Consider the following 12327-nt stretch of genomic DNA (forward strand, 5'->3'; position numbering starts at 1 on the left):
TTTTTTTTGAAGATATCCAATATCTCAGTCCAAGTGGTCAGTGCCCAAAAGAAGCTGCCAGTGAGACGGCCACCGTTGCTGGGGAGACAACTACCATTGCCAGGAAGACGACCACCACAAAGACCCATTGGCAAAGCCAAACCCAAGAAGCAATCCAAGAAAAAACTTCCCTTTTGGAATGTACAAAATAAAATCATTCTCTTCACAGTATTTTTATTCATCCTAGCAGTCATAGCCTGGACACTTCTGTGGCTGTATATCAGTAAGTTAAAAATCTGTGTTTCTTTGGGGTTAGGGCTTATGGTGTGAGTCTAGCATTAGCAATGCAGCCCTAATCTGCCATAGGTATTTCTGATGGGATTTTCCTTTTTCCAATATGGATATACCATTTCCAAAACTGGTGTTGATGGTTTTTTATTATTTTGTTTTGAGACAAGGTCTTGCTCTGTCACCCAGGCTGGAGTGTAGTGGCACAATCACAGCTCACTGCAACTTTGAACTCCTGGGCTCAAGCAATCCTGCTGCCTCAGCCTCCTGAGTAGCTGAGACCACAGGTCTATGCCAGCACACCTGGGCTAATTTTTAAAATTTGTCGTAGAGACAGAGTTCTCACTATGATGCCCAGGCTGGTCCCAAACTCCTGTACTCAAGCAATCCTCCCACCTTGGCCTTCCAAAGTGCTAGGATTACAGACGTGAACCATGGTGCCCGGCCTGGTGTTGATATTTTAAGGAGACATAAACCAGAATTCTCTTTCTCTTTTATTTTTTTTTCTACCAACACCATTTTCTCCCCATAGGAGAGGAAGAGGGGGAGATTGGGGATAGGATGGGAAGAGCTGAGAAGGATGCTCAGGAGATTTTGACTGGTTCAGAAATGTAACGCATTTGTAGCTTTAAAAAAATTAACGGAATGCCAAGCTGTTCCATTTCCTCATTCCACCCACCACCTGTCTCTAGGCAACCTTGAATTTCCGGCTCCCTGAGCTCCATTTTGCACATGCATCTTTCTCTCCTCTGTTATTACGTGTTTGTTGATCTGACTGATCCTTTTGGACAGGTGTCATAACTAAGCCCTTTCCTATAGAGTTCTCACTTATGCAACACTGCAAGTATAGCCTTTGTTGACTTGTATCGGAGTTGCCATCTATACATGTTAATATATTTGATACAAAATCATGCACCATGATATAATGTGAAATATCTAGTTATTCTGTGCCCTAGATTTCTGGCTCAGAGCTTCTAACATTCTGTAACTTCCTGAATGATAGGAGTGATAGGAGCATCTTTTGTTTTATATACATACATTTTGTTATAATATTTGATTGTAGTCCTTAGATCCTAATACAGAGCTTCTAAGAATGTCTTTTTGTATGTTAATGAAGTGACTGGTGGCTGAAAGCCCCTAGGTAACCAGAGAAACCAACTGCATGCTTAGGGGATTGCAACTTTCAAGAGAGGGCTGAAGATTGAGCTTAATCACGAATGCACAATGATTTAAAACTGACCTCTGCAAAAACCCTAAATGGCAGGGTTCAAGGAGCTTCCAGGTTGGTGAACATATCCAGTTGCTGGGAGGGTGGCATGCTCCAACTCCACAGGGACAGAAGCTCCTACTCTGGAGACCCTTCTGCACCTTGCTCTAGGTACTTCTTCATCTGGCTGCTCATTCGTATCCTTTATAATAAAGAAGTAATGTAAGTAAAGTGTTTCTCTGAGTTCTGTGAGTCATTTTAGCAAATTATGAAACCTGAGGGCTTTATGAGAACAGCCAACTTGTAGCCAATTTGGACAGCAGTGTGGATAGCCTGGGGACCTACTACTTCTGATTGGGATCTGCAGTGGGGGGCGGTCTGGTAAGAATGTGCCTTTAACCTTTGGGGTCTGACACGGACTCTTGGTAGATAGTGTCAGAATTGAATTGAATCACTGGACATCCAGCTGGTGTCTGCAATGAATTGGAGAATTGCTTGGTATGCGGAACCCCCGCCCCCACCCCCACCCCCACATTTGGTGACAGAAGTGATATGGGTAGAGAAACAGTTTTCCTAGATGTACTCTCAGAGATATGAAAATCTGATTGGAAGGGAAGACTTTCAGGCAAAGAATGAAGATGAAGGAATACTGTCTTGAATGGTTCAGGTCACTTATATGCACATAAATTGATCACTTGTGATTTGCTTGGCAGAATGTAGGGCATCAAACACACCATGATGCATCTCCTACCTTCAGAAAGCTCATAGATGCATTTTCTACTTTCAAAAAGTTCACAGTTCAGTGCTAGAGAGAAGGTGTGAGTTTTTTTGCTTAAGTGATTATCTTGTGACGACAGAAGAAAGACATCCAAATTGCCCAGGGATGGCATCCAGAGAAGGGTTCATGGACTGGTTCCTGTTTCATTTGATACATCTTGAGACTGCTCATTATGTGTTGGGTCCTGGGGTAGGCATGAGAGCAGAGTGGTGAGCAAGATAAGATCTCTGTCCTTGAGGAAACTGGTGGGGAAGTCAAGTCAATGGGTCATTAAGACAAACACACACAACCCCAACCCAGAACAAAGCAGCTTATTTGCCATGGTTTCTCTGCTGTTCCCCAGCTGACACATTTGCTCTGTCCTAGCATTTTTATATAAAGTTTCAGAACATCCTTGTGCAGATGTAGTTTGTTGACTTATAAAAATCAGAGAAGGCCACTTCATGGAAACAGATCAGTACAAGCAAAGGGAGACTGGTATGGACCAGTAAGAATTTTTCAATAGAAAACAGGTTAGTTTTGATACATGAAATCTGGGCACGGAGGGTGGCCTTGAAAAAGGAGGTAGACAGAGACAGGTAAACAGGGAGACTACGGAGGATCTTGTACATTAGGCTGAAGTGAAGAGTCAGGTAAATGTGGTCTGATTTAATGCTAAATTAATTGATCTTTCTTACGTGGTTGTTCTTCTGACTCTAGAGTACTTACTGATATGAGAAGGATGTGTGAGCTTCTGGAAAGAAGTTATAGCTTTCATTTGAATTTTAGAGTCCGCAACCAAAAAAAAAAAAAAAGGAATCTAGGAAGCACTTCCCTGATAAAAATAAAAAAAAAAAACTGAAAAACAACTGTTGTTTTATATGGTCGGCCTAGAGGCAAGGTGATCAGTCCAAGGTCACATTACCTGAATAAACAAATCAAGGACAGGAGTTCAATCCTTCTGCCCCTTACCCGGTGCTGCCTCCTCCCCTCCCCAGCCTCTCTACACTTCCTGGGGCTAAAGTGACCTTGAATGGATCTTAGAAGGGAAGCTGTTTCCTATCACTCACAGCGGTTGCAACTTCTTTTTAATTCAGCCATCATTTATTTAGCATTTCCACGTGCTGGGCCTTGTGCTAAGAGGAAATATTCTCTCTCTTTCTCACTCTGTCTTTCTCCCTTTCTCTCCCCCTCTACCCGCTTTGTCCCTCCCTTCCTTCCCTCAAATGTTTATTGAGTTTCAAAGCTAAGCCAGGCCCTCCCTGCATTAGGGGCTCAGGAATCAAAATAAATTACTGTTTATTCCTTCAGAGAGCCCTTGAAGGAGACAGAGAGAAATTATGATAAAACAGGGTATGTATGGGCCACAGAAAAGTAACACACAACGGCCATGAGATCCTTTTAATCTTGCTCTTAAGTATTTGCCAGAGTGGATAGAAGGAATATTCTGAGATATGGTTATTTGCTGCTGATGAAATAGATGTTGTTACCTACATTTAAAACTTCACAGGCTCTGAACCAGTTAGTATGTAGCTGCCTAAAATGAAATTATTTTAGGAGCCTCATACTGACATAGCGCAGACAATTCCTTACTGTCAAACAGATGGGAAAGCCTCCTAATCTCGTTCTCTCCTATTTTACAGGTAAGACAGAAAGTAAAGATGCTTTTTACTTTGCTGGGATGTTTCACGTCACCAACATTGAGTTTCTTCCTGCATACCGACAAAAGGAGTCCAGGGAGTTTCTTTCAGTGGCACGGACTGTGCAGCAAGTGGTGAGGCGGTGGGGGAGAGGGGATTAGGGTAGAGTGGGTTTTCGGGGAGGTGGGGGATGAAGCTGGAGGGGACCACAAGGGTCACAGGTGAGCAGGGTTTAGGGAAGTAGAGGGCAGGGTAGACAAAGGAAGGTGTCAGAACAAAACATGAAATTTAGCACATCTTGGCTGTAAGATAGAATTTCTCCCCCCTGCCCCCATGCTCCAATGTAAAAAAAAGAATTGTTCTCTCAGCTTCAGTTTTTCTCAACTGTAAAATAAAAGAATTGGAATCAGATGACCTTTAAAATACCTTCCAGTTCTGAAGTTAGATGCATACCGATTCATTCCATTATTGTACACATTTATTTCAACCCTGGTGCACTGGAAATCTCTTCATTGTAAAAAAAATAACTTTCTCATTATAGAACTAATACATATTTATTATAAAAATTAGCAAAATTCTGATGATTATGTTTTAAAAACTAACATCTTCTTTAACGTCATCACCAGAGATAAAGCCCCTTTTTATTCTGAAATACACAGACATAGAGAATAGTGCAATATTGGAATCTTATATTCAGTTTTATAAGCTAACATTTTCTCTTCGCATGCTATTGCATGCTCCTATGCAAGTAAATCTTCCTTAAAAAAATGTAAGTTACAATAGCCTCAAAGTTAGCAAATCCCTATTTATTGGATGTTTAGGCTGTTCCCAATTTTTCCTATAGATAATGTGACAGCAAAACTGCCACATTCTTTGTGAGTATCTCCAATTACTTCCTTAGGTGGTTTCCTAAAAGCATAATTACTTGGACAAATAGAAAAGTATCTATTCATGGCTCTTGGCACATATTACCAACTAGAATGTTGCTGTCAATTTGTATTTCCACGGTACTGGAGAGGGTGGTCATAGTGATGACTTTGACACAATGACTGGCTGTGTAGAATGAGGAAAGGTGGTGAGAGAGAGGGCACATCAAAGACAATAGTGCTCAGAGCAGCTTTTACTTATTGGAATGCCTGCTATATAGTGGGTACGTCACTAAACCCTTTGCCTCTAATATTTATACAGTCCTGTGTCGCTTAACAATGAAGATACTGTTGTATGAACATCATAGAATGTGTGTACACATACATAGCTGGAATGACCTACTACTGACCCAGGCTAGACGGTATAGCCTACTGCTCCTAAGCCACAAACCTGGACGGCATATTACTGCACTGAACAGTGTCGGCAATTGTAACACAAATCACTAGATGATAAGAGTTGCTCAGCTCCATCATAATTTTATGGGACTACTGTCATATATGTGGTCTGTCATTGACCAAAATGTCATGTGGCATATGACTGTATACCAATTATTTCTCAAATTATCCCAAGGCGGTGGCTGTTTTGATTACCACTTTATAGGTGAAAAAGAAAAAGAAAAAATCCTGCCTAAACAGGTTTAGGCAACATGTTCTGTGTTGCACAGTGAATTTAAATTTCACAGCTTATATTGTTTCCACTACACTTCATAATTTCTAAGGGTTAATTTTTTTGTTTTTTAATCTTGGGCAATTATGTAGGTGGTTTTCAAATTCTGCAGGAAGGGGAATACTAGAGAAAATGACTTGGGAGAAGAGATTGAGTTTGGTTTTAGAAATGCTAGGTGAGGGCCAAGAAGGTAAATCGATTGAAATAGAGCTCTCCTTTGAGATCCAATTATGAAGTTTTTAAAATGGCTGGGGCCCTTCCCTAGAGTTTGTTCTGAAGGGGGCTGGTAGACCTGGCTGTGGGTACCACTCTCCCCCTAGTGGCTAATGTGAGAATGTGTCCTTAAGAATATAGTCGACGCTGGTGCACTGATAGAAAAGACGTTGGGTCAGATACTGTGCTATGAAAAGTTGCTTAAATGAGTTTGATTTGTTAACTGTGGAGAAAATTAACCTTTGCAGTGGGGAGAATACAGAAGTTCAGTTTGAGTTTAAAGAGAGCAATGAATGACTGAGGGTCACTGATTTTTCACAGATAGCAGAATGAAAGTAAGTCACTCAAGATTGTTGCAGGAAGAATTTATTTGAATTCAAGAAATAATGTCTGGGTGTGGAGTTAGGAGCCTTTATTTTGAGGCTTGCACTTCTTCTTGCTGGCTGTCAGAGCTTGGGCCTACAACATTTAAGATACTGTAAAAGGAAGTCAAGTATGAAATACTTCAGATACCTCAACTATTCTTTTTCAGATAAACCTGGTTTATACAACATCTGCCTTCTCCAAATTTTATGAGCAGTCTGTTGTTGCAGATGTCAGGTAATGCATGTCCCTCGTTTTGAGATTTCTGTGTTCATTGTTCTAAAGTCCATTCAAGGCTATGAAAAGGCTGAGATTCCACCGTTACCAAGTAACTTCTTGGAGGTGGTTGGGGATTTATACTGTATTAGCACAGCTAGTGACTCAACTCACTGCCCTGCTTTCTTGCTGTGTTTTTGCTCTTTATCCACCAAATCCCAACCTTCTCCCCATAGCTAGAATCCTGAACCCCTATAGCAGTGCTGCTGTGCAAAATGGCCATAAACTTGTCTATCATATTGGGTGGAGAGTGGAGGCAAAAATAAAGCACAGACCATGATTTCTTAATGTTCACTGAAAACTGGTCACTAGAGATCTTCTGAGAAAAAAGGGGATTCATGGTCAAATAATTTTTAGAAAAAATTGTGCACCATATATTATATCCCACCCCCACCCACTCCAAATATATCTGCAGAGATTCACAATCCACAACCCACTTTGACATATTAAAGCACTGAGAAGACTTGGAGTATAGCAACTTGATTAGTTTCCTTAACCTTCCATTTCCCAAGTCATTTACTGCAGGACGCCGCGTTATGTCCCTTTCATACAACGTGGCAGTATTTATGCCATTAGGAGCTCAGGCTCTGGGGGCCGACTGGAAACCAAATTGGGCTTAATTACTGGATCTGCTACTAGCTATGTGACTTGGAGTTGTATTTGGCTTCAGTTTTCTCACCTATAAAATTGGAATAATAATAGGACCTTCTCATAAGATTAAATGGGATAAAGCAGATTTAGCACAGTCCCCGGACATGGCAGAGTATCAAACATTATAATGGTTTTAATTTTTTTTTTTTTTTTTTTGAGACAGAGTCTTTCTCTGTCGCCCAGGCTGGAGTACAATGGCACGATCTCAGCTCACTGCAACCTCTGCCTCCCGGGTTCAAGCAATTCTCCTGCCTCAGCCTCCCGAGTAGCTGTGATTATAGGCACCTGCCAGTATGCCCAGCTAATTTTTGTAGTTTTAGTAGAGACAGGGTTTCACCGTGTTAGTCAGGCTGGTCTTGAACTCCTGACCTCAGGTGATCTGCCTGCCTCAGCCTCCCAAAGTGCTGGGATTACAGGCATGAGCCACCACGCCCAGCCATGGTTTTAAATTTTAATGGCAGTGAATACCGATTGATATCCATAGAAATAGCATATTCTCCATGGAGACGCAACTATACAGCAACGGTTTTAGATTAGAATCCAACACTATAGTCTGAATACATATAACATGATGCTGTCCTTTGCCAATTTTCATAACAGAAGTCAATGACTACCTAAAGAAGCGAGCTAGCTTCAGTTGAAGGATGTGCTCACTGGCCTTTCCTTGAATCCACCAGCTGGGTATTTCTTCTCTGTAAAGTCCTGTGAGGTCCCTGACGATCTCTCGTTTTTCGTTATAGCAGCAACAACAAAGGCGGCCTCCTTGTCCACTTTTGGATTGTTTTTGTCATGCCACGTGCCAAAGGCCACATCTTCTGTGAAGACTGTGTGGCCGCCATCTTGAAGGACTCCATCCAGACAAGCGTCATAAACCGGACCTCTGTGGGGAGCTTGCAGGGTCTGGCTGTGGACATGGACTCTGTGGTACTAAATGGTGATTGTTGGGTAATTTTCCTTTAGCATTCCTTCCTGCAGGACTCCTGATACTTGCCATGATTATAGTCAACATTGTAATGAAGCATTACAATGTGGGATTACCCCACAATCCCAGTAGCGCAGGATTAACTAAAGACATTGGAGCTATGTCAGTAAAGGAAATTGCTAAATGTTGTATACAGCGATTGAACAGTAGATTCGGGGACAATATACATATGAAATTGAATGTATTACTGTGTACCTTTACCTACCTTTATTCAGGTCATGCATTGTCAAACTAAGTCCCCAAAGAACAAAACCCTAGGCAAGGAATAATTTTGCTGAAGTTTATCTTGTTACTTTACTTGCCCAGACAGAACTGTCCCTTTACCGTGTAATGTTGTCCAACACTCCAAAACAGCTTGCTTCATAGCCCCAAATGCGAATTTCTTTGTTTGCCTTGATAGTAAAATGGTTTAATGGTTGCATAACTCAAAATTTATCCAGTTTTCTGTTTTGATTTAAATTTTATATATAAAATACATATATGAATATGTTATAAATATATTTTGCGTGTATTTAAAAATATATAAGTATATTATATACACACACACATACACTAGGCATATGGTAGGTAGCTGACAAATATTTGTTAAATAAATGAAAAATCTCATAGAAAATTCTGTATCCCATGTACTATTTCATATATGGGACTAATATTATATTTGTTTGGTTGCTTTTTTACCTTTGAAAATATTTGAAACTTGCAACTACAATTTCAAGGATACAAAAATAAAGAGAATGCTATAGTGAACTCTCATACAGCCTTTACTCAGCTTCGACAACTACCAACTCACGCATGACTATTCTATTTGATCTCTAAATACCTAAACAACTACCTCATCCTCACTGGATTATTTTAAAGTAAATCCCAGATGTGTTTGATTGCTTTTAAAGAAGGACTGAAAATAATTTTTACTAAGCAAAATTCTAACAAAATGAAATGATAGGATTCAGTCTCTTCTCATGTGCTTTTCCAATGCAGCTGGGCTTCGGTCGGATTACTCGTCAACCATAGGATCTGGTAAATTCTTTCATGTGGTTCCCCCTCCCCCCACGTTAATATTGTTTTTGGCTGTAATTTTCATTTTCTAATTGATGGTATTTGTTAGTGCTCTTTTAATTGCAAGTGACAGAAATGCATTCAAACTGCCTTAAGCACAAAAGAAACTTGACTGGCTCATGTAAGTGGGACATACATGGAGTGTGCTAGTGTTAGTTATGGTTGAGTCTAGGATCTAAAATAAAAATATCATCAGAACTCTGCATCTCTGCCTACTTCTATGGAGGCTTCGTTATCAAGTGTGCTCTTCCACTGTGGTTGTAGGACCACCAAGCAGATCCAAACTGATAATTTATCATTTTCTAAAACATGGTGAAAACCACCTCCACGTATTTCCCGATTGCTCTTGCAGAAGTCCTGGGGCTGACTCTCATTGTCTGGATTGACTGACATGCCTGTTTGACTCTGATTGGCCAGCCTGGGTTATGTGCCCACCTCTGAAACTAGGGGTGAGTTTAACCCCAACCAAACTATATAGACAGTGCGGGTAGTTTCTAAAGGCAAAATGCAGGGCTGTTACCAGAAGGCAGGGAAGTGGACCTAGGCTGGCCATATGTCCTTCACATGACCTCTTTTGCCCTTTACTTTTCTATAAAGATTTCTGTTTTTATAAAAGTCATTCCTGAAAAAAAAGAAAAGAAAGGAAAATGGTGCTGTCTCCACAGACAAAGGCTGCTCTCAGTACTTCTATGCAGAGCATCTGTCTCTCCACTACCCGCTGGAGATCTCTGCAACCTCAGGGAGGCTGATGTGTCACTTCAAGCTGGTGGCCATAGTAGGCTACCTGATTCGTCTCTCAATCAAGTCCATCCAAATCGAAGCCGACAACTGTGTCACTGACTCCCTGACCATTTACGACTCCCTTTTGCCCATCCGGAGCAGCATCTTGTACAGGTACGATGCAGGTACTCTTCTTGGCGGGTAAAAAGATTTTTTACAACCTCTGTTTTACAGTATCTGTGTTCCCCCTGGATTTTTTTTTTAAAACAGTTTTTGTGTGCACACATGAGGTCAATGACTGACCCATGCCCTATTTATCCCTTATACTTTAGTACCCTCGCCAGAGCCTGTCAGACTCAATGTTTGTTTTCCACTTGTAGCAAATACTCTCAAAGTCAGTACAGCAAGAACTTCAGCCAGTATACCTGAAATATAACAGATACTTTGTTTAATTTTACATTTATTGAAATAAAAATGAAGTCTACTATTTCAACAGTGTGAGAATATCCTATGATGATTGCATCATATTAGTAAACAATTAAATTTTTTTCCTCGTTACAAAGATAATACATGTTTATTGTAGAAAATTAGGTCAGAGGAAACAGTATCAATTACTTCACAACCTCATTATTCAGAACAAATTTCTGTTATATTTTAGCATAAATCCTTTCATTCATGTATGTGTAATTACACACACATATACATACTCTAGTATTTTTTACTTAATAGTAGATATTTATTTGTGGGTGCTTAATATTTGGTAAACTAATAATCAATTAGGCTTTATTAAGAAATTATTACTCACTGTGCTAAAAAGGTACATAAATCATCCTATTATTTTTAACCGTGTCTATGGATGTATGCAACAATGCTTTATGTGTGTATGCAGGTATTTATATTTTGGTGATGAATGTGCATGTTAAAAATTCAAACACTACATAAGAATGTGCAGTGAAAAGTAAGTTTGCCACTGATGCCCATTCCTCCATCATTATCAGCTTCTTTTCATCCTTTCAGACATATTTACTTATCTCATTTAATCCTCAGCACAATGCTATGAGGAGCATACTATTATTATTACTACTGAGGCAGGAAAATAGGATCTGAAGGCAGGGAACTTACGGCCAATCAGTGCTGACTTCCTAAAGCTGATTCAAGGGGAAACAAGAAGATCTGGGGGCTGGGAACCTAAGGCCAATTGACACAAACTTCCTAAAGCTAAACTAAAAGGAAAAGCCCCATCACTCTACAACCCTACCGCTTCCGCCACGTCTCAGGTGGAAAGAGAAAGCACCCTGGATTGGCTGGGGGTCAAGCCCGGGCCATCCCTTCATCTGCATTCCGCACCAATTCACCTCAGCCTTTAGCCATGGGCCAAACCCTTCATTGAGTTAAGGGGTAGCTGATAGGGACCTCACAAGGAGTACTTAAAACCCAGAATATTTTGTAACTAGGCCCTTGAGTCACTTGCTCTGGCCCACTCCCACCTTGTGGAGTGCTTTAATAAATCCCTGCTTTCCTTTCTCATTTTTGTGTTTCATTCCTTTGTTGCTTTGTGCATTTTGTTCAGTTCTTTGTTTAAAATGCCAAGGACCTGGACAACTCACGTGGCCTTTCTTCTGGTAACACTACCATTGCATAGAAGAGAAACTGGTGCTTACAAAGATTTAAGCCTGGCATCTTTCATCCATTTACGTGATGGAGCTGAATTTTGAATCCAGTTTTCCTTAGAGCAGAGTTCAGGACCTTAGCCATTAGATACACTACTTTTATACCGTATTTCTGCCCAAGGAGCATACAGTGACAGCCATCCCAGAGAATTCTCTGGTAGAGGTTCCTACACAAAAATATATCTACCTTTTCTGGCTCCATAGTGCTCTGTGGCTACTAATGGATGAGGATCTGGTTGGGAGAGATTCCCAAGAACTGAGTGGATGGATTGAATGGATGGCCCAGGAAATGTGTGGAATCGTTTTGAATGGAGACCCATTTCTCAAATAACGTATTATTCATGTACTTTTGTTTTATTATCTGCTTTCAGAATTTGTGAACCCACAAGAACATTAATGTCATTTGTTTCTACAAATAATCTCATGTTGGTGACATTTAAGTCTCCTCATATACGGAGGCTGTCAGGAATCCGGGCATATTTTGAGGTCATTCCAGAACAAAGTAAGTCTTCCCCAATTATGGAGAAGTCACTTTTAGAAGTATTTGTTATGATAGCCTATTCTTATCTTTCTGGAAGCTGTGTTGTAATATTCATTGTATTAGCCTGGGACTCTGAATAAGGGTCCACTCAGAAGAGAGAGACCATATTAGTTATTTGGACAGAATGAATTCTGTAAGAACTATTAACTTCATATAAAGGTGTTAATAAGGTTACTCAAAAGGCCAAAAGGACAAGAAGAGAAATGTGTCATGGATGTAACATGTGCAGAAAGTAACTATCATCCCTAGGGCTGGGTGAACAAAGGAAAGAGGTTGAGATTATTACAGTTGAGAGCTTAGAGGAGGCAATATGAGGGATGGAACTCAGGCCCTCTGAGGAGGGATTGCTGTTCAGCTGTTGCTGGTGTCTCTGAGTTCAGAACTATGTTTT

The 12327-nt window shown here is 40.5% G+C and overlaps 1 protein-coding gene across 3 annotated transcripts in view; it reads left to right on the plus strand.

Annotated features, from left to right (window-relative positions):
• Positions 1–12327, plus strand: part of TMPRSS7 (transmembrane serine protease 7) — a 47084-nt gene that overhangs the window by 3254 nt on the left and 31503 nt on the right. Inside the window, exons 2-8 of one of the 3 annotated variants that reach the window (XM_055259455.2) lie at positions 13–262; positions 3875–4005; positions 6210–6277; positions 7708–7901; positions 8928–8966; positions 9671–9899; positions 11767–11897. In XM_055259455.2, the coding sequence (XP_055115430.2) occupies positions 13–262; positions 3875–4005; positions 6210–6277; positions 7708–7901; positions 8928–8966; positions 9671–9899; positions 11767–11897 (1042 nt within the window). Of the gene's footprint in view, positions 1–12; positions 263–3874; positions 4006–6209; positions 6278–7707; positions 7902–8927; positions 8967–9670; positions 9900–11766; positions 11898–12327 lie in introns of those variants that run through there. The other 2 variants (XM_055259457.2, XM_055259456.2) reach the window with 2 other exon arrangements.

Source organism: Symphalangus syndactylus, chromosome 21, assembly GCF_028878055.3.
Source record: "Symphalangus syndactylus isolate Jambi chromosome 21, NHGRI_mSymSyn1-v2.1_pri, whole genome shotgun sequence".
NCBI classification, from domain to species: Eukaryota; Metazoa; Chordata; class Mammalia; order Primates; family Hylobatidae; genus Symphalangus; species Symphalangus syndactylus.